At 43.2% G+C, this 26,108-nt stretch overlaps 1 protein-coding gene across 1 annotated transcript in view; it reads right to left on the bottom strand.

Annotated features, from left to right (window-relative positions):
* Positions 1–26,108, bottom strand: part of LOC140066215 (phospholipid-transporting ATPase IK-like) — a 1,118,040-nt gene that overhangs the window by 702,492 nt on the left and 389,440 nt on the right. Inside the window, exons 12-15 of the mRNA XM_072113746.1 lie at positions 16,282–16,370; positions 16,008–16,198; positions 13,375–13,583; positions 13,239–13,270 (exon numbers count right to left, since the gene is read on the bottom strand). Of these exons, the coding sequence (XP_071969847.1) occupies positions 13,239–13,270; positions 13,375–13,583; positions 16,008–16,198; positions 16,282–16,370 (521 nt within the window). The remainder of the gene's footprint in view (positions 1–13,238; positions 13,271–13,374; positions 13,584–16,007; positions 16,199–16,281; positions 16,371–26,108) is intronic.

Genomic DNA, 26,108 nt, shown 5'->3' with positions numbered 1-26,108 from the left:
GATTCTGGGGGGAGAAGAGAAAAATGTCCTCCCACTGTGACATATATATATTCGCTAGGGAGGGAGAAAATTTAGACCCCATAGGGGCTCCCTCCACTTGCAAATAATAGGATCCATCGAATAGAAAAAAATTATGTTTGAGAAGAAATTCCAACACAATTACAATATACTCCTTTAAGTTATCGCTATATGTACTATATTTGTCAAGATGTCGACGAAGAAAAAATATACCTTTATCATGTGGGATAGAGGAATATAGTGAGGCAACATCCACTGTTGCCCACTCATAATGTTCCTCCCATTTGAATTTGCTCATAGTTTGAATAAGATGTCCTGTGTCCTGGAGAAATGTGGGAGTAACTTTAGTAAGTGGTTGTAAATAATGATCTACCCACTCACTGGGTAGATGATCTACCCACTCACTGGGTAGATGCCTGACGAAGGCTCATGTACTGAGCCGAAACGCGTTGCACCTGTAACTTTTTTAATAACTTTTTATTTAATAAACCTCAAAGTTTTTTGGAACGCAATTGGTCCCTAGAGGTTTTACATTTGTTCCCCCAAGCGCCGGATCGATTCCTGCCTTTCCGATTGGGATCACCAGTACATTGACTAGACAACCCCGTACTCTGGACCGGGGACTGTTTACAACCAGGAGATCATCGGCTGCTACATGGGATCCTTTATGCCTTTTCTATCTACCATAAGGTGAGCAACTCTCCATTACCATTATCTAGTTTCATTACGTATTTCACGAGGTCAGCGCCTCTTGTCTCTCCCTTTGCTTCCTCTATATCCACCTGGCTCAGCTGATGAACTTTGACAGACTAGTGATATAGAGTCACTACAGATTTCCGCTGGTTTGGATCTGGGGAGGGGGAGAGGCTCCATTTGAACAATTTGTGACCACTTACCTCAATCAAAATGATATGAATTTACAATTCACCCACCAATTTGGAGGTCCATCAGTCACTTTTTTGGATGTCATCCTGAGAGGGTATGAGGAAAAAGTTATAGTTAGCCCCTACAGGAAAAGCACTGCGGGCAACTCCATACTATTGGCGTCGTCCTGCCACCCTCATCATGTAATTCAAAATATCCCCTACGGGAAAATGGTACGTTTACACAGGAACTGCTCAGAGGATAATACATTTCAAAAAGAAAAAGAATTGTTAAAGAAAAGACTCACTATGAGGAAATATAGAAAATCTAATTTAGATAGTGCAGACAATAGAATTTCCAAAACTACACAATCAAATCTTCTTAATAACAGGGAGTTCAGAATGAGAGAGTTTCAAAATTCTAACACTTAACAAAAATCCTTAGTGTTCTCCACCTGTTATAGTAAGCAGTTCTGTCAAATTAAACATATAATTAATAGGTATCTGCCAATACTTTAACAAGATGAGGAAATGTCACAAATTGTTTCTACAGGAATTCGATGTGTAGCCAAGAAGGCCAAAACGCTGGGCTCATTACTATCCCCTAGCTTATTCGATAATTCGGCAAAGAATACTCAGACCCTAAGTTGGTTAAAAGTTGGTGTTATAAATGCGGACACAGTAGTTTACCCAATAATTATGGGTCAAAGGTATCAGCAAAAGCATCCAATGAAATGTATATCAAAATTTAAAGAAAAAAGGCGGATGCCCATAGATAGGTAAATAACACAGTTTTTATTAATGTACATAGACACACAAAGATGAGGTATAAAAACAATTAAAAAGCACTAAAAGTGCTATACAAAATACCCTAGTCCCCAGTGCATGGTAGTTAGTAGTACAAAACAGTAGTAGATACAGGAAATATAATAAATTAATAGAGCATAGTAAACTTGGTAGGTAGTGTGGAGCAATTGTAATCAATACAGCATCCAAAAAGTAAAGAAATAACCTGTATATTACCTAAGTGGAGAGTATCCAGATATGGCACTGGGGGCACTAATCCCCACGCGTTTCGCCTGGGTCACCAGGCTTCCTCCCCTGAGGAAGCCTGGTGACCCAGGCGAAACGCGTGGGGATTAGTGCCCCCAGTGCCATATCTGGATACTCTCCACTTAGGTAATATACAGGTTATTTCTTTACTTTTTGGATGCTGTATTGATTACAATTGCTCCACACTACCTACCAAGTTTACTATGCTCTATTAATTTATTATATTTCCTGTATCTACTACTGTTTTGTACTACTAACTACCATGCACTGGGGACTAGGGTATTTTGTATAGCACTTTTAGTGCTTTTTAATTGTTTTTATACCTCATCTTTGTGTGTCTATGTACATTAATAAAAACTGTGTTATTTACCTATCTATGGGCATCCGCCTTTTTTCTTTAAATTTTGAAATGCGGACACAGTAGGTGCAAAGCCTGCACATACATTATTGTACAAAAGACATTTATCTCGTATTCTACAGAGAGAAAATATGATATACGTAGTTACATCAATTGTAATTCTAACAACATAATATATTTAGCAGGATGCTCCATCTGTCAAAAACAGTACGTAGGACACACTACAAGTCCACTTAAAAACCGGATCCGACGACATTTATCTGATGTGGGAAATAATGCAGTGAATGTGTCGACCTTATCGAAGCACTTTAGGGATACACACAACAAAGATGTGTCTGGCTTTGTATGGTGTGGTATAGAAAGGGTCTTCCTAAAACAAAGAGGAGGGGACCTTAAACGTAAACTACTTAATAGAGAGACCTTCTGGATGTTTGTACTCGGTACCCGGCATCCAGAGGGTCTCAATAGGAGATTAGATCTAATTCTCACTTACTAGTTCCATACAGGTTACACATTCTTGAAAAGCGACTCTCTGTATCATTTGTGCATCTCTCATAATCTAGGAGCCGACTCTCCGCGACATTGGGTTATACAGAACTCTACTCATCTAGGTACATATTGCCCTTAGATAAGGGAAGATTGGGGAAACTAGAGTGTACTAACATCATTAGTTTATTTTATATCTTGTATATATGTCTTTCAATATGTCTTAATTGGTTCTTCTCATGGGATAGGATCATACATATTTATATTCTTTTTCTATATGTCTTTATTCCCAAGCTATACTATACTAAATATGGCTTTATAAACACAATATGAATATAAATATGTACAATTGGATATAAGAGATTTGAATTCTAAATATGTGTAATATCATGTCGTTCACTCACATGTGCTTCTAAAATTTCCATAACATGAGTAATATGTTAATAATTGTTAATGAAGGTTCCGACTGTATGTGTTTTTATAAATCAATTGTTTTTACATTACCCTTTATCCTAATTCCCGGGCCGACGTGAAAGGTTGATCACGTGATCCGTTCCATGTGATCACGTGATCATGTGACCGGGTGACACGTGATCATTTTGTGATCACGTGATCATTACCCGATCTCCGGAGATGACGTCATCATGGGAGGCGCACCACCAGCGGACAGAGTGCAGCCGCTCAGGTGTTTTTCTCCAGTGATGCCGCTGTTTCCGGTCGTGCCTCCTCTTTCCCGGCCGGTGATTGGGTAAGTATTTTTATTTAAACTGTCACTTTGTACAAATTTTTGTGTAGATCATGACTAAGACGTTTTAAACGTCGAAACGCGTCGATTTTACGCATTCTTTTTATCCATGTACTGATGCACGACTGAAGCCCAATAAAAAGAACATGCTTGCACTTATTCCGGTGTGGTTCTCCTGAGTGCCGCCTACTACTATCTTTTGCAAAGTTTGAGGATTTCAACAGTCAAGGATCTGACGGCGTGCACCACCACAGGTCACAGGTGCAGGAGGACAACTAGGTGATTGGGTGAGCGACCCGAAATTTTCTTTTCATTTTCTAAGGAAACATAGTAGGTATAAGAGGCAAAGAGTGATGTCCAGCAATCCTGAGTGGCCGATATATATGCACCAAATTGATTCCTACCTCAAGCTAAGCCATTACTATATTAACCTTGTTAAAGAAATGTAACATCCCTGTCTACTTTCCTGCTAGCAGTTGTGATGTACAACTTGCATTTAATAGCACAGTGAACACCTTATTTTCAGGTTGAAGTCCCCAGGAGAGGTGGCAATATTAAAGCCCTTCTCCGACTCCGGGAAGCCTACTGGATTCACACTATAGGGACACTAGAACCGAAGGGGTTAAACCGGGACTATGACCTCAGCGGCATCCTGTGATGCTTTTCATACTAGTTTATAATGCTGACTATGTCACTGCTGTTATTACTATGCTTTATTGTCTTTATAATCACTATTATTGTTTTTTATCTTTCTCCTAGAAACGTAATCAAACAGAAGAGAATACCTGATTACATGACTTCACACCACGGAGAGCAGGTTTCCGGGAGGATGTGACGTCAGTGGGAAGGGTCTATCCTTGGTACTTTGTATTTAAATGCATTGTTGGATTAGTCTGTTATGGCTGATGAAGGCTCTAGTCACTGAGCCGAAAACGCATTCCCTATGTGTACCTGCGTTCTATGATGTAAGATTTATTTGCTTATTAAAGCTTGTGCTGCAGAAGATTTTTTGCGAGAGCCGGGATTTCCTTTTTTGCCAAATCCATTCTGACCCGGTTCAGTACTGCACTGAACCTCTGTCCTTGCAGGTTGGTGTGCTGCACAAGGAGAGACTGTCCTTTAGTCCTACCACTGACCACGTCCTCCATCCTGTTGGGCCATGGATGCAGATCCATGCACCAGTACTCAACATGATGACAGGGGAAATTCTTTGTTGGGGTCCAGAGTGCCAGTCCCCCTGTATGGTGGCGCCTCTACCAGTACCCGTCCTGGTCTCCTCCGTGTCTCCCAAGCCCTTGAAAGGCCTACCAACGTGTTACCCAGACTTCACTGACGTATTCTTCAAGAAGCAGGCAGAGACTTTGCAGCCTCACCATCCCTATGACTGCCCTATTGATTTGTTGCCAGGTACCTCTGCTCCCTGAGGTCCGGTGTACCTGCTCTCCGTTCCTCAGACCACAGCCATGTCGGAGTATATCAAGTAGAACCTGCAAAGAGGTTTCATAGGGAAGTCCTCCTCTCCTGCGGGCGCAGGATTCTTTTTTGTTACCAAGAAGGATGGATCCTTGCATTGACTATCGCGGACTTAACAGGATCACAGTTCAGAACCGTTATCCTCTGCTGTTGATCATGGAGCTCTTTGATCGCCTGAGCAGTTCCAGGATTTTCTCCAAGCTGGACATTGCCTGGGGCCTAAAACCTCATCCAGATCCACAAGGGTGACGAATGGAAGACAGCATTAAACACCCGGGATGGACATTTCGAATACATTGTGATGCCATTTGGATTTTGTAATGCTCCAGCTGTCTTCCAGGGATTCGTCAATGGTATTTTTCGAGATTTGCTGAATACGTGTGTTTTGGTCTACTTGGAGGACATTTTGGTCTTCTCCCTAGACCTTGAGTCCCACGGGTCTCACATGCAGCAAGTTCTTGGCCTCCTACGGGATAATACTTCTTGAGCTTGGCGTAGAGACGGTCTGTTCCACCAATGCAGCCTACCTTTCCTCGGTTACATAATCTCTGACAAAGGTCTCTAGATGGATCCAGCCAAACTGTCGGCAGTTACACAGTGGCGGCGTCCAGAAGGTCCTCAAGCCATTCAGAGGTTCCTGGGCTTCATGAACTGCTACCGGCAGTTTATCCCACATTTCTCTACTCTGGTCTCTCCCATCGCGGCGCTCACCAAGAATGGCGCTAATCCACTCCTCTGGCCTTAGGCGGCTGAAGAAGCCTTCAAAAAGTTAAAGTCCGTCTTTGCCATGGCTCCTGTTCTCTCTAGACCTGATACGAAGAAGCCGTAATTCTGGAGGTGGATGCATCTTCTGTAGGTGCAGGGGCGGTGGTCATGTGCGGCTTCTTTTCTCAAGCCTTTTCTCCCGCAGAGAAGAAGCATTCTATAGGGGTTAGAGAACATTTGGCCATAAAACTTGCCTTGGAAGAATGGCGATATCTTTTGGAGGGAACTCGCCATCCAGTCTGCGTTCACACATCATAAAAACCTCTCTTACCTCTAGACAGCCCAACTTCTTAATCCCAGGAAAGCCCGTTGGTCACTTTTCTTCCCCCGCTTTAACCTGATATCCTCTTCCAACCTGCAGAGAAGAATATGAAGGCGGATGCCCTTTCCAATGCCTCAAATGTTGTTGGCATGTTCCTCAGCATATTATCTCTCCGGAACAGTTGGTTGCTGCCGCTCCGCAGGACCTTCGGTAGCTTTCACCTGGCAAGATGTATGTACGACCTGCTCTGCGGAAGAAGATTTTGTTTTTGGGACATTCTTTGCACCTGGATGGACACCATGGGGTGCAACGCTCCCTGGCCCTCATCTCCTGCTACTAATGGTGACCAGACTTGGTCAAAGATGTTCAGGACTTTGAGGGATGCTGTGCCCGAAATAAGTCTTCCTGTCTGAAACCGGCTGGTCTTTGCTTCCGTTGCCGATACCCAGTCGCCCGTGGTCACACGTGGCTATGGACTTTGTCATGGACCTTCTATCTTCCTTGGGCATTACCATCATCGAAGATGTCTCATTTTATCTCTCTTCCAGGTCTGCCGTCTGCTCCACATCTTGCCAGTGTCTTCTTTCAACATATCTTCTGGCTACATGGTCTTCCTCAACACATCATCTCTAATCGGGGAGTTCAGTTTGTTTCCCACTTCTGGCGTTCTCGCTGCAGCCAACTGCAGGTAAAGTTGGACTTCTTCTCAGCTTACCACCCTCAGTCCAATGGACAAGTGGAGAGGGTAAACCAGACTCTGGGATGTTACCTCCGTCATTTTATTTCTGCCCGTCAAGACAACTGGTCCGCTCTGTTGCCGTGGGTTCCCTGGATTCTGAATCTTCTGGCTCCGCTCCCTTCTTCATTGTCTATGGATAGCGACCACGCCCTCCTCTTCCTCTGCCTTTGTCCTCGGATGTCCCTGCTGTTGAGGAGTTGGTACGAGATCTGAAGTCCATTTGGGAGTAGACTCGCCTTTCATTGTTACAGGTTTATGCCCGTACCAAGCTGCAGTCTGGTTATGCTCTAGGTACATCTGGCTGAAGATTCCCAGTTTCAAGCTAGGTTCACTATTCTTGGGTCCTTTTGAGGTCATGACTTGTATCAATCCGGTGTCCTACAAGCTGCGCCTTCTTCCCACCATGCGCATCCCGAACTCCTTTCTATGTCTCCCTACTCAAGCCTGTTATCCGGAACTGCTTCTCCCGGAAAATTTCTCCTCCTGCTCCTGTGGCTGACTCCTCTGACATCTATGAAGTAAAGGAGATCCTTGATATGAAGACGGTGAACGGTAAGCGGTTCTTCTTGGTTGACAGTGGAGTAAAAAACGGAAAAAACTGGAGAAAGAAGCTATCATGGGGCGCTAAAAGGCCAAATCGTATCTACAATAGTGATAAATAGCTGGAAATAATCTGTATTGAAAATCTTTTATTATTATATAAAACAACAAACTGTGATAAAAATAAAAGTCTAGGTAACGCGTTTCGGTTATAAAAACCTTCTTCAGACCGAAATAGACAGATAATACAACCGGCAGATAACCTGTATGTAGGTAGATAAAAAAATAGATACTTACAATAGCTGAAATTACATTATGTGAATAGTTTGAAAGCAAGAATAATGCAATATGATGTAAGGAATAAGCAAATACATTGAGTAGCATCACATATAGATGTAAACAGAATTAGTGTATGATAAAATTACTGTCTTAAATACTCTATAACTCTCAAAATAATAAATTAAAAAAAAAATAAAATAAATAATAGATAAACTAGGTAGACTTTAGGTAAATAGGAATGTAATGAATGAATAAAACTAAGCCACAAAACAGATAATTAGTTAGATAGAAATAAATGAATCACTGCATGATAGATGAATGGATTGCTACATGATTAAGTATGGGAACTGCTACAAAGGAAGTATATAAATAATCTGTAGTGAAGTATATACAGTATGTAGAAGTAAGGAACTGGCTAGGAGTTGAGACAAGCAGCGGGAAAAACCAAGGGATATACTCATACACAATGTATTAGGAAAGAAAAGGGGCAAGGATTCAGGAAAATGTAGAGATATACTCATGGTCCAGCTAGGTGGCTGTAGTGTGCTGCCTGGAGGATAGAAAGAATGGGCCGCCAGCTGTCGCCTCTGCCTTATATGAGGAATATTTTTTTTTTCTCAATAACCCTTCTTTATTAGGATGATTAAGACACATGCAGCGATACAATTAGGATACACACAAGGATAAGCAGATAGATAAATAAAATACTTAGATTAGTAAAATAATTAGATTATTGGTAGAAGGATATGTGTAAAGATGTGAGAAAATAAATAACTTACTAAATGGAAGTAAAATTAATAAATATATCACAGAATATACACCATAAAAGGATATATACAAAATATTCCTTAAAAAATACCTTAAAAGAAAAAAATAATAATGATAATAATAATAAAATAAAATATATATATATATATATATATATATATATATATATACACACATATATATATACACACATATACATACATATATATACATATACATACACATTTCAACATTCATATGGTACATGGTTTAAATATATATTCACAGAGTAAATACGAGAGAGTATACTTTGAGCATATGGAGTAAATGAAAGTGTGGATACAACTTAAATACAACTTAAACAACATATATATGGTTAAAAGACATTTTCATTGAGACCTGCTGGTACCAGGGTTTGAAGCTTGTAGATCCAAAACATTTCCCGCTGTTTGAGTTGGTTGTGACGTTGTGGTGTGGAGCTAGTGATGTGTTCGATTGGTTTGATGTTAAACTCTTTGTAATTGCGGTTGTGATGAACTGCAGCATGTCGCGACACACTATGCAGAAGGAAACCATTAGTGATATTTGATCTGTGTACTCTCTGAGTAGCTGTATCGTACGACCTATATATTGAAATTTGCATGTACATTCAAGCAAATAAAGCACGTAGTCTGAGCTGCAGTTGAGGATTAATGGATTAAAGTTGCAATTAATGGAAAAACTCTCGCCAGTTGCATTAGAGCAAAAACTGGGAGATCGATTAAGGTATTTTTTAAGGAATATTTTGTACATAGCCTTTTATGGTGTATATTCTGTGATATATTTATTAATTTTACTTCCATTTAGTAAGTTATTTATTTTCTCACATCTTTACACATATCCTTCTACCAATAATCTAATTGTTTTACTAATCTAAGTATTTTATTTATCTATCCTCTTATCCTTGTGTGTATCCTAATTGTATCCCTGCATGTGTCCTAATCATTCTAATAAAGAAGGGTTATTGAGAAAAAATACATTGTGTATGAGTATATCCCTTGGTTTTTTCCCCTGCTTGTCTCAACTCCTAGTCAGTTCCTTACTTCTACATATATACTTCACTACAGATTATTTATATACTTCCTTTGTATCAGTTCCCATACTTAATCATGTAGCAATCCATTCATCTATCACAGTGGTGGCGAACCTATGGCACGCTTGCCAGAGAGGGCACGCAGAGCCCTCTCTGCAGGCACGCGTACCATCTCCCCAGTCTCACGAAAGTGGGCCCCGACGCCTGCTGGGTCTCTGCGCACCTACACCTGCACAGACTGCTCGTCTCCGGCGCTGTGATGCCTGCGCGTCCCAGCACTCCACTGTATGCGCGGCCCCGGCGCTCCGATTCCTGCGCGGCCCTGCGCACCGCTTCCTGCTTGTTCACGGCGCGCCGACGTCTGTGCGGCTCCAGCGTCCCGCTGCCTGCGGGGTCGCCGGGTCCTGGCGCCCGATGCCTGCTGCCTGCTCCCGTGCTCCAGCGTGACGTCACCGCATCCTCGCCGGCACATGAGATGGCGCGTTTCGGCTGCTGCACTTGGTAAGGTCCTCTGTGTATGTCTGTCTATACTGGGGTGGGGGGGAGGCCCTATTTCTATCCTGGGGTGGGGGGGTGAGGCCCTGTCTCTATCGTGGGGTGGGGGGAAGCCCTGTGTCTATACTGAGGTGGGGGGCCCTGTCTCTGTAGTGGGGTGGGGGTGAGGCCCTGTCTCTATACTGGCTACTGGAGGGACTGGGTATTACCCCTAAACTCACAATGCTGCAGCATTTCTCCTGTGTTGTGTATGTTATTTTACTTAAAGAGCGACAGCCGCAGTACACAGCCATACACATAGCTACAACCGCAGTACACAGCCATACACATAGCTACAACCGCAGTACACAGCCATACATGAAGCTACAGCCACAGTACAAAGCCATACACATAGCTACAACCGAAGTACACAGCCATACATGGAGCTACAGCCACAGTACACAGCCATACACATAGCTACAACCGCAGTACACAGCCATACATGAAGCTACAACCGCAGTACACAGCCATACATGAAGCTACAACCGCAGTACACAGCCATACATGAAGCTAAAACCGCAGTACACAGCCATACACATAGCTACAACCGCAGTACACAGCCATACATGAAGCTACAGCCGCAGGCTGTAATACAGTATTCATCACTACATTAGCTTCTAGTAAAGTGTTATTATTGGTAATATGGGCCTTTCTATAGTGGTCTTTATAACCAGAATTCTGCTATTTATGTGGTTGTAATGGTGGCGTCATGATGTCAAAGTGTTATTTGTCTCTTGTATAGTGGTATTGTGGCACTATGGGGCTAAATTGCTGTGTTGGCACCTTGCGATAGAAAAGTCGGCTTTGGTTTGCAGTTTGGGCACTCGGTCTCTTAAAGGTTCGCCATCACTGATCTATCATGTAGTGATTCATTTATTTCTATCTAACTAATTATCTGTTTTGTGGCTTAGTTTTACTCATTCATTACATTCCTATTCACCTAAAGTCTACCTAGTTTATCTATTATTTATTTATTTTTTTAAATTTATTATTTTGAGAGTTATAGAGTATTTGAGACAGTAATTTTATCATACACTAATTCTGTTTACATCTACTGTATATGTGATGCTACTCAATGTATTTGCTTATTCCTTAAATCATATTGCATTATTCTTGCTTTCAAACTATTCATATAATGTAATTTCAGCTATTGTAAGTATCTATTTTTTTATCTATCTACATACAGGTTATCTGCCTATTTTGGTCGAAAGAAGGTTTTTATAACCGAAACGCGTTACCTTGATTTTTATTTTTATCACTGTTTGTTGTTTTATATAATAATAAAAAGATTTTCAATACAGATTATTTCCAGCTATTTATCACTATTGTAGATACGCAACAGAAATCAGGGGCGGCCCATCAGACAACCCAATGGATTCGGACAACACGCAGGATTTAACCATTAGAATTGTGTTGCAAGACATGTACTTACATGTACCGGGACAAAGAAGGTTAACTCCGGCTGACCTCGGGGCAGAAGTGACGGATGCCGTAACTCAGGCGCACGAGCTTAGTGAATCGCGCTGGGATCGCGACAGGACCAGGTAAGTAAATCTGCCCCTATGTGTTTGTATTTCATTTTAAAATACATTGCAAACACATTAATGAAAACGCATCTCAGAATACATCAGTATGCATTTTACTTGATGCGTTTGCCGATGACAGCCTGTTGGTCCCAACGTGTGCACTTCATTGATTTAATTGACGCTTATGCCTTTGCAACATTAAAAGAGTTAAAGCTTAGGATTGGTGCTAGGAATTTCTAGGAAGGAGAGTTTGGTACGAACTAGGACTGGAACTTCTAATGAAGTTTGGCATCGGAACCAGGGACCTGAGCTGCCAAAGTTCCGCACTAAACAGAACTTTGCAGTTTGATTCTGCCTAAAAATTGGCATCACCCCTCAGATCTTCTTCCACTTATCACTGTGCTCCTAATCAGTCTCCACATTGCAGAAAGCGTCAGCAGTTTTCACTTAGATTTCATCATTCTCATGGTAGATCTTCTACAAACTTGGGCATCTGGGAACTCTGTGTGGCTTATTTACTAAGGGTCGCATTTCCGTCGAACTTGCCGATGTTTTTGGGATTTGCGCCACTTTGACAGGTATTTAGAAGGGGATTGTGTTGCACGTGATTGGATTTTGGTGCAGAAGCCCCAACAGACAGAAATCGGGGGGCAGGCCGTCGGACTATCCAACTGATTCGGTCTGAGCGCGGCATTTAAGATTCAAATTGTGTCACATTCAATGCACTTACATACAATGGGAAGTAGATGGTGAACTCCATTGGACCTGAGCAGGGAAGCATCACATGCATGATATCGGGCACATGATCTAAGTGAATCACTCTGTGCATTCCGGTAGGACAATTCACATCGGGGAACGCGCCAGGGAATGGTATGTAAATGTGCCCCTATGTCTGCAACTCAGTCAAAGGAAAGGTGAATGACGCATGGAATCCCTGCTAGGAGAGTCATTACACAGCTTTAGCACCTGTTTGCATAAATATGCCCTCTCCCAGCAGCACCTGCTCCATCACAACTAGAAGCAGCAGAACCACAACCATTTCCCTTTTTTGCATTTTTTTTTTTTTGCGATTAAACACTTGCAGTTCTTGTCACTGCATTATAAGATGGTATGAGTATATACAAACAGTTACCATCAATGTGCTATGAGATGTTACAGATATACACATGTTGTACTCACACTTCCCTGAAAAGGCCAGTTAAGGTCAACAAAACTTTCTAGCTACCCCTCACTGTCATTACAGCAGCCCCCTCTTCCAAGAACAGCGTAGGTTGGGGACCATTCATCATTACCCATTTTGTCTTCTATAATGACATTTACAGTCACATTCACATACATTCACATACAGTCACATTTACAGTGACATTTACAGTGACATTTACATTCTATAGTGACATTTACAGTGTTTTATTTGGGTTTATTTTATTTCTTTGTTTAATAAGATAAGCTAAAAAAATAAATATTTTAAGTACTTTTACTTGCTCATTTTTGGCAGGGTCAAACAAACTCCCACGGCTTTTTATAAAATTAAAGCTGAGCTCTGATTGGTTTCAAAGGACAACAAGAACAGTTTTACTTTTACAGTTCTGATACATCTCCCCCAATGAACCCAAACTTTGACCGATCTGCACATCGCTAAACAGTGGTTGAAAAGGTAATATTATTGCTTTTGTTATGTCATACCTTTTAAACTATTCAGAAATATGGTACATTGAACATACAATAAATAAAAAGTTCTTATTTGTTTATGCTTTGGTTTTCTGTAAAATAGACCATACCTGATGTTCTTTTTCAGTATTGGATGTTGCACCTAGAATGAAATGATAAAACAAAAGAAATAAAAAAAATAGTTTTCAATTATACCATAAGATGCTATATTAAAGACTATATATATTTAAAACAGGAATACCACACCAAAAATTCTTTGTCCAATGCAACATTTCTTGAACGTCATCACATTCTGGGTTAACGTGCCTGTCTTGTCAGTAAAGATAAAGTCGACTTGTCCCAAAAGATCACAGAGGTTATAGCCTTTTGCCTGGGCTGGTGTGTCAGACTCTGAATGATACATTTCTATGTCTTGTTTTATGTAATAGTTGTGAATTGTATACATGAATTCCATTCTGTAAAATAATAAAAAACACTAATTTATACAGTCATAAAAAATCTTGGATGTATTATGTAGCACAAGCTACTTGAGCGTAAGTTACTATACAACAATATAATATACTGCATGGCAGTGCAGCTACCGAACCCTATACTTAAAGTATAAACGTCATTCTGAGCAAAAAGAAAAAAAAATATTTCTGCTCCAGGTGTCCATCGGAATCATTCTTCAAAGTATTTTGCCTCTCAGTCTCCATTTAGTACCTTTATTTGGTCCATAGAAACCATGTTTTTCAGCTGAAAAGACCTACAATCAACAAGATATAGGGGCGGAACCTGCCACATGTGACATCATTGCAAGCATTTGCTGCTAACCAATAAGACCATAGCTTGTGCATCTTTGACACATACACACAGGCAAGTGTGGAGCTCGTAGCTAACAAGGTGAAACATGTACAAAAAATAAGTGTCAAGGTGAAGGTTTATTCAATGACAAGCAAAGTTTCAGTATATTAACTTTTGCAACTAGAGAAGAGTGTAACAATCAAATGTCCCACCACTCCCCTCCATTCATCACACTATCTATCTATGGTGTAAAAAGTCTCGAAGTAGTTGCATTGAGGGTTTTTGAGACTTTTCACTGCTAAAAGTCTCACGGGACTATTTCCACCTCTTAATTAATCTGGTATAAACATAAAATATCTAATCTATCTATTCCATCTTATCCTATCTATTTTATCATATCTATCTAATCTATTCATCTATTCTATTAATCTACTATCTGTTCTATCCATCTATCTATCTATGTAATTCAAGGAACAGGCATGCACTCGAAAAATAAAGTGAAATCAGTGGGGCTCATTTACGTTGGATAACCCGACAGATTCGGAAAAACTGCGGAATTTAAAAAAGAATTTGTGTCGCAAGATCAGCACTTGCATGCACCAGGATGAAGAAGGTGAACTCCGGTGGACCTCGGCGCAGCAGCGACACCTGGTGGATGTCGGGCGCACAGACCTTAGTGAATCCCTGCAGACCCGAATCCTCGCCGGAGAACGCGCCGCTGGATCGCGACTGGACCGGGTAAGTAAATGTGCCTCAGTGTCTTTATTCCATGCAGAGACGCTACATGAAATAAAGACACTCTGGGTTCACTTTATTTTTGGAGTGCTGCCTATTCCTTGGATTATTGATTGAGGACCTCTGTCTGCAATGGTTGTCTGGATTTTGCACCCTTGATCTGCTGTGCTGGTCTGGATCTTCTGATATTCATCTATCTATGTATCTATTCTACAAAAAAGAAAACCAAGTCCGCACAGTGGAGAGAAACCTCAATAGAGGGGGCACAGAGCCTTCATAAAAAAAGTGAAGGCAGTACTCCAAAATCAAAATTCCAAAGGGCAAAGTTTATTACTTAAAGGGGTATTCGCATCTGGGCATTTACATTTATATAAATTCATTTGCCTTATGTAAACATTTCTTCAATTGGATGTTAATAAAAAAAAAATGTTCCTGTGTGAAGATAATTTCTCATAAATGTAGCCATATTGTCCCTTAGAAACCAAATAGCTTCCTCGGATATGACCACGTCACACTCTGGCAGCGGTGGCCTGACATGCGCTATAGAGTCCTGCCGGACCACCAGGTTTCAGCAATCATTACCACAGTGTGGCTGTGCGACATGTAGTAACTCCCGGACATTTTATATACAATAACCTTTTGTTTCTTTGTGCACTCACTCCAGCAGAGGTGGCCGTATCCAGGGAAGCTGATCTCGTTTCTAAGGGACAACATGACTACATTTATGAGAAATTATCTTGACACAGGAAAATTTTTTTTAATAACATCTAATTGAAGAAATGTTTACCGTATATACTCGAGTATAAGCCGACCCAAGTATAAGCCGAGGCCCCTAATTTTACCACAAAAACCTGGTAAAACCTATATATTTTTTACTCGAGTATAAGCCGAGTTTGGGGTTTCAGCACATTTTTTTGTGCTGAAAAACTAGGCTTATACTCGAGTATATAAGGTATATATGGCAGATTAATGAAACTGAATGTGACTGCCCAGGCGAGAATATCCCTTTAACCCTTTGGAATTTTGGAGTGCTGCCTACACTATAAATGTATCCATTAATTTTATCTAATCTATCTATTCTATATATCTCAGCAATCTATGTATTCTACCTATTCTATCTATCTACCTTCCCTATGTATATATTTATTCTTTGTCTTCTTTGTCTATCAAGTTTGTTGACAAGGTTTCATGTATACTTTTTTATACATTTAAAAGTAAGTAGAACCACTAATGTTTATTGTACAAAGTAGTATGGCATTATTATTAAACAGGCTATGGGAAACTGTTATTAGGTGAAAATTTGAAATGCTGATGACAGATTGTCTTTAAGTGTAGTATTGAGTAAATAGTACTCTACTTACGAGATGAAAAGGAAAAAGGGTACAAGTGTGCTTAGCATGGCTAAGTATCCCCAAAACATGTAAAAACCAACAGAAAAGGAAGAGAGTCCAGGAGTCCTTGGGATGTAGTTGTGTCGATGGCTATACAAAGTGTCCCATATTCCTGCTCCAATTGCCAGGAGAAGTGTCACAAAAACCAAAATAATGACAATCTGTAACATCAATTTATTAGTTAATTGGTGATATGCATTTGGCTCAAACAAAATAAGCAAAACAATAATGTAGAAATACTTACAAAGGCAACACATTTTCCTATTACTGCATCAACTTTACTTCTCTTTATTGTCACTTTACCAGCATTTTTCATTATCTTAGTGTCACATCCTTGAAGAAAAAAGTACAATACAATTTCGTCATTTTGTATTCCTTTTTTTTCTTCAAAATAACATGATAAAATCATGTATAAACATGTATAAACTAATATTGCAAATGATAACAGTAAACTTTGTACATACTTGGTGTGTTTTGAGTTCATTTTAAGCCTCCTCTCCTTATGCATCTAATCTACTCTGTTTGTGCACCAAAAACACTCAAAATAAAAGAAATGGGACAAAATCTTTCTTTATAAAGAACAGTGAAACCAGTGAAACAGCAAAACCCCTTATATTGTCATTCCCTTATGTCTGAACACTTTTAAGTCCAAACTTGAACAACCGGAATGCCAATTGTTATGAAATTTTTTTCATTGCCTGTCCACTCTGTGGACAGTCACGGTTAATACTAGGATGGTTAGGAGACATGTTTAAAAAAAACCTTTAACCACATTTTTCACAAATACAGTTGGTGGCAAGTTCACATAGAGCCCTATTAACTAACTGACCCTTATTTAAAGGGAACCTATCACCAGCGATGACGTGCTGAGGAGGCACTGCTAGACTCAAGGGTTAGTATACGCCCAGTCCAACTCGCTGGATTCTCTGCCTGGTTACCAGGCAGAGAATCGAGATTCATTTTCTCCACTTGTGACCATTGATCAAGTTAGTTAAAAAAAAGGGTGCCCTTAGGCATATAAACCTCTATGGGAACCTGTCTAATGCTCATTTTTTTCAAATAGCGGTGACAGGTTCCCTTTAAGTTAAAAAAGGTTTCTTTCACATCTCCATAAAACCAGAGTTATAAACTTGCCTGGTATTCAGGAGTATCTAGAGCGAGTCGGGGGCATGGCCTAATGTCATGTGACCAGGGTGACATCATCACAGGTACTTTAGCCTCCTAATATTACCAAACTGTGTACCATGCACATATTTGACCACATAAAATCACACCATGCCTGCATGCACTTCTAATCCTCTCCATGCAGGCTTCTGTGGTTTCATGTGCTCAGATATGTGCATGGTGTACACTTTGGTAATGTTCAAAGGCTAAAGGACCTGCAATGTCGTCACCCTGGGCACATGACATTGCTGCTGTATGCTGAGAAAGCATGGGGATGAGCTGCTGGATTCAGCCTGAGGATGCCACACCCAACTAAACTCACTATAGGTATCCCTGGATAGCAGGTAAAATTATAAAGTTGAATATATGGGGACTTGAAGGAAACATTTTTAAACTAAAAGAATGGTGACGGTTAGTTACTAGGGCTCTGTGGGAACTTGCTCCAGCATGCTGGCAGAAAGCGTCTGTATTTGAGCTGGTCTTGTAATGGAGATGGGGAGCACTGCAGTGTGCAGTTTGTGCATCTAAATCAGCTGAATATAATACAATACACCAGGACTGATAGAGAAAGGTTGAAATTATATCTGTGAAATGCTGTATTTTTGTTAATAATGTGTAATTTTGTTATCCTGAGTAAATAGCAATAATGCTATAGAGAAAAGCAAAAAAAACTGTGGGATGATGCCACCTCTTCATCAGCATTGATGAGATAAATATATTCCTGAGCATCCCTCAATGTGTGCTTCTCACCACATAAAAGCTTTAAAATGAGTAAAATCAATACCATTCAGAGCACCATTCAGAGCAGATTATGCATTGTCACTTTTTATTGGCTATACAATCTTTACTTTTTTGAAAATTCGGACATATAAGGGCTTATTTTTTGCGACATGAGATGCACTTTACAAATACTTCATTTTAGTGGGTCATTAGCTTATTGATGAGATTTTATTAACTCTTGAATGTATGGGTGAAAAGAAAATTGTCAATGTTGGTTTCCTTTCTTTTTGTTTTTTTTTGGGGTTCGTACACCGTGCACTAAAAATACTATATTATCTTTATTCTATAGGTCACTACGATTACGGTGATACCTCATTTATATAGTTTTTCATTTATTTTCACAATCTTACTGGATAAAAACTAATATAGAGAAAATCTCATTTGTTTTTGCATCGTCATCTTTTTCGGAGATGTAACTTTAATATTTTTTGACAGAGCTAGTTTAGGGCTTATTTTTTACGTGTTGAGATGAGCGAACACACTCGTCCGAGCTTGATGCTCGTTCGAGCATTAGCGTACTCGAAACTGCTCGTTACTCGGACGAGTATTTCGCCAGCTCGAGAAAATGGCATCTCCCGCCGTTTTGATTTTTGGCAGCCAGAAACAGAGCCAATCACAAGCCAGGAGACTCTGCACTCCACCCAGCACGACGTGGTACCCTTACACGTCGATAGCAGTGGTTGGCTGGCCTGATCAGGTGACCCTGGAATAGACTAGCCCCTGCCCGCGCTGCTCGGATCATTCTCTGTCTGGATGCCGTTAGGGAGAGAGTTGCTGCTGCTACAGGGATAGCGTTAGGGTGTTATATTAGCTTACTGTTCGGCAGGAGTGAGTCTACAAGAACCCAACAGCCCTTGTTAGGGCTACAATAGCGTTATATATATATATATTTTTTTTTTTGTTTGCTTGTGGCTGGGCTTGCTGGCACTAGCTGCACGCTTGTACCATATTGTGAGGAATTTGCAGGGAGACTTGCGACCGTTGTGTTTAGCTCTTAGTGACACACATATCCATCTCAAACACCAAAGTGGGACAATTTATTAGGGGTTTGATTTGAATTAGGCACAGTCTGCACAACACAAAAAAAACAAAAAACAAAAAAAATTTACATTTTATACTTTATACTTTACACTAATTTTGAAAATGTTTAACCCGAGGGCTAGGGGTAGAGGACGAGGGCGTGGCCGTGGGCGTCCAACTACTGCAGGGGTCAGAGGGCGGGGTGAGACACCACCTGCTGATGAGGGAGCAGGGGAACGCCGCAGAGCTACACTCCCTAGGTTCATGTCTCAAGTTACTGGGACTCGTTGTAGAGTACTGTTGAGGCCAGAACAGTGCGAACAGGTGATGTCGTGGATTGCGGACAATGCTTCAAGCCATTTGTCCACCAGTCAGTCTTCCACGCAGTCCACCCATGTCACCGAAATCGGCACTCCTCCAGCTCCTCCACCTCAGCCTCCTTCCCCCCAGTCTGCCCCCTCCCAGGAAAATTTGGCATTTGAACCGGCATACTCTGAGGAACTGTTTTCTAGACCCTTCCCAGAGTCACAAACCACTTGTCCGTTTCCTGCTGAGCTCTTTTCCAATGCCCAGGTTTTCCACCGGTCGCAGTCTGTGGGTGATGATGACATTATTGACGTAGTGGAAGAAGTGTGTAAAGAGGTGTCAGACGATGAGGAGACACGGTTTTCAGACAGTGGTGAAGTTGTTGTCAGGACAGGAAGTCCGAGGGGGGAGCAGACTGAGGATCGGAGGATGATGAGGTGACAGACCCAAGCTGGGTTGTTAGGCCGGGTGAACACAGTGCTTCTGAGAAGGAGGCGAGTCCTATACCAGAACAGACGGAGAGGCAGGGCCAGAGCTGGTGCCTCAGCGGCAAATGTTTCACGTAGTCAAGCTCCCGTGGCGAGGGCTAGATTTTCAGAAGTCTGGAGGTTCTTTAAAGAAACACTGGATGACCGACGGACTGTGGTGTGCAATTTGTGCCAAACCAGGATCAGCAGGGGTTCCACCACTACTAGCTTAACTACCACCAGTATGCGCAGGCATATGAATGCTAAACAAGCCTGTTCACCTCCGGCCGGGCACACCACTGCTCCTTCCCCTGTGTCATCTGCTAGTCAGCCCCCTGCCCAGGACCCTTGCCCAAACACCTCCCGTGCGAAAACCCCATCTTCGCCTCCACGATCCTCCACAGCATCCACCAGCGTTCAGCTCTCCATACCCCAGACGCTGAAGCGCAAAAGGAAGTATAGTGCAACCCACCCACACGCCCAAGCCCTCAACGTCCACATCTCCAGATTACTTAGCCTGGAGATGCTGCCCTATAGGCTGGTAGAGACCGAGGCCTTTCGCAACCTCATGGCGGCGGACGCCCCTCGGTATTCGGTCCCCAGCCGCCACTACTTTTCCCGATGTGCCGTCCCAGCCCTTCACCAGCACGTGTCAGACAACATCATCCGTGCCCTGACCAACGCCGTTTCTGACAAGGTCCACCTGACCACGGACACGTGGACGAGTGCTGCCGGGCAGGGCCACTATATATCGCTGACGGCACATTGGGTTAACTTGGTGGAGGCTGGGACCGAGTCTGACCCTGCGGCTGGTCATATACTGCAGACGCCGAGGATTGCAGGGCCTACCTCGGTCCAGGTCTCTCAGGCCTACTATGGCTCCTCCTCCTCCACCTCCTCCTCCAAATTACCATCCGTGGGCATGGCGCCATCAGTCGGTAGCTCTAGGCACAGCAGCAGTGCCATCACTAAGCGACAGCAGGCGGTGCTCAAACTGCTGAGCCTAGGCGATAAAAGGCTCACCATCCAAGAGCTATTACAGGGCATCACGGCGCAGACTGATCTGTGGCTGGCACCACTGAACCTGAAGCCAGGCATGGTTGTGTGTGACAACGGCCGTAACCTGGTGGCGGCTCTGCAACTCGGCAGACTGACACATGTGCCATGCCTGGCCCATGTGTTAAATCTCATAGTTCAGTGGTTCCTCAAGACAAACCCCAATCTGTCGGAATTGCTCACGAAGGTGCGCCGCATCTGCGCGCATTTCAGGAAGTCCAGCACAGATGCTGCCACTCTCAGGGCAGCGCAGCGCCGCCTCCAACTGCCCACTCACCGACTGTTGTGCGACGTGCCCACGAGGTGGAATTCAACATTAACCATGTTATCCAGAGTTTACCAGCAGCGCAGATCGATGTCAACTTCCACCAGAACTGGTAGTCAGGTCAGTCAGCTTCCTCAAGTCTACAATGAGGAGTGGACGTGGATGTCTAATATCTGTCAGGTGCTGAGTAACTTTGAGGAGTCAACACAGATGGTCAGTGGCGATGCCGCCATCATCAGCCTCACCATCCCGCTGCTTGGCCTGTTGAAAAACTCTCTGGTCAGCATGAAGTCGGAAGCTTTGCGCTCGTCACAAGAGATGGGGGAAGAAGATTAGCCAAAGCACCCTCAGGTCTGTTTCTCAGCACATATCGGAGGAGGTGGAGGAGGATGAGGAGGAAGAGGAGGAGAATGTTGGCGAGACAGAAGAGGGGACCATTGTTCAGTCCTTCACTGTTCAGCGTGTATGGGCAGAAGAAGAGTTGGAGGAGGAGGAAATGGAGAGTAAGGCCAGTGAGGGGAGTGAATTCTTGAGCGTTGGTACTCTGGCGCATATATATGGCAGATTTCATGCTAGGCTGCCTATCCCGTGACCCTCGCGTTTAAAAAATTTATTCCATCACCGATTACTAGGTATTCACTCACCTGGACCCACGGTACAAGCAAAACCTTTCCACTCTCATCCCTGGAGAGGAAAGGAGTGTGAGAATGCATGAATACCAGCAGGCCCTGTTGCACAAGCAGAAACAGTATTTCGCTTCTGACAGCGCTAGCGGCAGAGGGTGCACTTCTGCGGGACAAGTAGGCGAGCAGGCAGCTTGTCCAGCACTGGCAGGGGTACGCTTTACAAGGCCTTTGCCAGTTTTATGTTACCCCAGCAAGTCACTGTCACCTGTCCCCAGTCTCGGCAGAGTAGGGCTGATCTTTACAGAAAGATGGTAAGGGAGTACGTAGCTGACCATACCATCGTCCTAAATGATCACACAGCTCCCTACAACTACTGGGTTTCAAAGCTGGATATGTGGCACAAACTGGCGCTGTACGCCTTGGAGGTTCTTGCCTACCCTGCCGCTAGCATGTTGTCCGAGTGGCTTTTCAGTGCAGCTGGTGGCATCATCAACGATAAGCGTACACGCCTGTCGACTGACAGCGCTGACAGGCTGACGCTTATCAAGATGAATAAAGCCTGGATTTCTCAGGATTTCCATTCTCCACCAGGTGAAGGAAGCTCAACCTGAATAATTTATCCACTCCTCCTCCTCATTGTCCTCCTTCTCCTCCTCTTTGTACACTAAAGCAGAGGAAACTGGCTATTTTTTACCAGGGCCAACTGGCTGTAGCTATAGTACTCTATGTATTTAATTTTTCTGGAGGGCCACCTACCCGGTCCTCTGTTTTAAACAATTTTTGGGAGTGCCACATACAGGCACTCAATCTATTTAATTTTTCTGGAGGACCACCTACCTGCTCCTCTGGTTTGAAAACTTTTTTGGACTGCCACATACAGGCACTCAATCTATTTAATTTTTCTGGAGGACCATCTACCTGCTCCTCTGGTTTGAAAACTTTTTTGGACTGCCACATACAGGCACTCAATCTATTTAATTTTTCTGGAGGACCACCTACCTGCTCCTCTGGTTTGAAAACTTTTTTGGACTGCCACATACAGGCACTCAATCTATTTAATTTTTCTGTAGGACCACCTACCTGCTCCTCTGGTTTGAAAACTTTTTTGGACTGCCACTTACAGGCACTATCCAAATTAAATTGTCTCCATAGCAGCCTCCACACGTCGTCTTTTTAGCTGCCTCCACACGTTGTCTCCATTGCTACCTCCACACATCATCTCCATAGCTGCCTCCAAAAGTCGTCCATATAGCTGCCTCCATACATCGTCCCCTTAGCAAGCGAGCTGTGTCAGGCAGAATTTTGGGTTGTTTTCATGGCTTCCACATCAAACTTGTTAACTTTGTCGCCACCCTGCTGTGCTATCCACAAAATATACTAGCAAACTTTTATCATTTACCAATATTATTTCAGCGCTTCTTGCGCATCTGTTTACATTCCCCTCACCCGCCATAACCCAAACATATAAGAACACTACTACACTTGATCTTATACAAAAGGTTCTTAGAAGTGCTGTATGGGGAGTAGCCGAGAGACAGGGGCTTGGACAGGCAAAAGCTCGCCTGGCAGCGGACCGCCAGCTCCATCCCAGTATCCAACTAACATAGTTTTAACTGCAGCACCTTTAATCTACTACTACTTCACTGCCTCCATACATGGTCCCCTTATCAAACGAGCTGTGTCAGGCACAATTTTCAGGTGTTTCACCAGATACATAGTGGAACTCGGGCCATCTGTCGCCGCCATGCTGGAGACCTGAAGTTGCAATCATAGCAGCGCAATATGGATGCCCCATACTGTCGCTCTTAATCATGGAACCATTTCCGAAAAAACAATTAAAAATAGAACCACTATGCTATTCCATTATTCCTAGGTGAAATATTCAAACGACCCCGCCTGCTTTGAAAATTATAATTTTTTCAAAGTAAACGCTTCTGGCCCCCAGGCCCATTTTGGGTGGGGAGGAGCCAAGAGACATGGCCTTGGACAGGCGAAAGCTCGCCTGGCAGCGGACTGCCAGCTCCATCCCAAGATTAGGCAGCCTCAGAGGCATCCATGCATGCTGCCCCTGCTGTTTCCTGTCCATTTTGCCTCCACGATCCTCCACAGCGTCCACCAATGTCTCCATGAGCAACTTTCAACTCTCTATACCCCTGCAGCACGAGAGGATATGCAGCACATCATCCCCTTATCAAACGAGCTGTGTCAGGCAGAATTTTCAGGTGTTTCACCAGATACATAGTGGAACTCGGCCCATCTGTCGCCGCCATGCTGGAGACCTGAAGTTGCAATCATAGAAGCGCAATATGGATGCCCCATATTGTCGCTCTTAATCATGGAAGTCGTCTCCATGGCTGCCTCCACATGTCGTCCCCTTATCAAACGAGCTGTGTCTGGCTCATTTTTCGGGTGTTTCACCAGATACGTTATGGAAATTGGACACTATGTCACCTCCATGCTGTGTTATCGACTAAATATACCGTCAACCTTTCGTTCACATAGGAAATCATTTCAGCGCTTCTTGTTCACCTCCTTTGGTTCCTCTCTGCCACCCATTGGTTTGAAGCCTGAGTCCTTTTAGGGTATGTCGCCATGACACTCTCTAGCCTGCCGCTGCTACCGCTGCCTCTGCATGCCGTCCCCTATAGTGTCAGGGTCAATTATTGCATGTTTTAGATGCTATCTAGCCTCATTCGGTCACTCTGTCATGGCCATGCTGTTGCCCATAATTTTGGCATAATGGTGCGATTAAGCAGCCTCAGAGGCATCCATGCATGCTGCCCCTGCTGTTTCCTGTCCATTTCCGTGGTGTTTCCATCCTTTTCTGAGGTTCCCAGGTGTTTGGCCAAGCTTCCCTGTGCAGAGCCTTGGTCCCCTTGAAAAATGCTCGAGTCTCCCATTGACTTCAATTGGGCTCGTTATTCGAGATGAGCACTCGAGCATCGGGAAAAGTTTGTCTCGAATAACGAGCACCAGAGAATTTTAGTGCTCGCTCATCTCTAGTGTTGAGTTGTTCTTTTCAGTGGTATCATTTTGGCGCACATAACTTTTTTTGATCACTTTTTAGAACATTTTTGTGTAAAGATTTTATGAAAAATGTACATTTTTGGCGAGTTTTTCGGGTTTTGTTTCTACGGCGTTCACCGAGAGGTTCCAATAATGTTTCTGAGTTATTTTACGGATTGTTACGGACGTGACGATACCAAATATGTGGGGTTTTTTTGTCGATTTTGTGGTTCTTTCACTTTATTGCATATGTATAAGGAATATTTGTGTTTAGGGGACTTTAACTTTATTTAATTAATTCCTATTATTAAAAAATGTGTAATGTAATACACTGAGCATGCTGCGCAGTGGTGGTGGCTCTTGATCCCCGGCGGCGGCTGTCTTCTTTCTTCTTTTGCCGGCGGAGTCGCGTCCATGCGATCTCCCCGCCGGCGCTCACTATGATGCGGCGGTGTGACGTCATCAGCGTCAACACCGCCGCATCATCGTGAGCGCCGGCGGGGAGATCTCATGGACGCAACTCTGCCGGGGCAGGCTGGCTGTATACACGAGGGGCAGACTGGCTGGCTTTATACACGAGGGGCAGGCTGGCTGGCTGTATACACAAGGGGCAGGCTGGCTGGCTGTATACACGAGGGGCAGGCTGGCTGGCTCTATACACGAGGGAGAGGCTGGCTGGCTGTATTCACTAGGGGCAGGCTGTCTGGCTGTATACACGAGGGACAGGCTGTCTGGCTGTATACACGAGGGGCAGGCTGGCAGGCTGTATACACGAGGGGCAGGCTGGCTGTATACCACCTGGGGCTGGCTTTATACTACACCCTCGGCTTATACTCGAGTCAATAGGTTTTCCCAGTTTTTGATGGTAATATTAGGGGCCTTGGCTCATACTCGGGTCGGCTTATACTCGAGTATATATGGTAATTAGCATCCAAAATTTTTAATGGTCGTATACGTGTACATGTCGGCGTCTCTATTAGGCTATTGATAGTCACTGACATCGGACCAGGGACCAATCACAGCAATCCCTGCCCGATGATCACTGCATTGGTCCAGCCTGACCAATCCCAGTTCAAGAGGGAGGGGAGAGCTGGTTCCCAAGTCTGATCCTGACATATTTTGTGACAGAATTGACAGGATCAGAGCCGTGTACCAAAGTTCTGTCCCCTCAGTGTATTGAGAGTGCCCCTCACATCCAAATACCCGCAAAACCCACTCCAACCCCTCCACATCCCTGTTCCTTATCTTTATTCAGTGTGACAGGGCTAGTGATTAGGGTTAGCAATTAGGGTTAGTGATTAGGGATAGTGGTTAGGGCTGCTGAATATATATAGCGATTAGGGTTAGCAATTAGGGTTATTGGTTAGGGCTTCTGAATAAG

This window comes from Engystomops pustulosus, chromosome 1 (assembly GCF_040894005.1).
Source record: "Engystomops pustulosus chromosome 1, aEngPut4.maternal, whole genome shotgun sequence".
Classification (NCBI taxonomy): Eukaryota; Metazoa; Chordata; class Amphibia; order Anura; family Leptodactylidae; genus Engystomops; species Engystomops pustulosus.
Note: the sequence above shows the minus strand (reverse complement) of the source record. Positions and strands in the feature narration are given on the sequence as shown.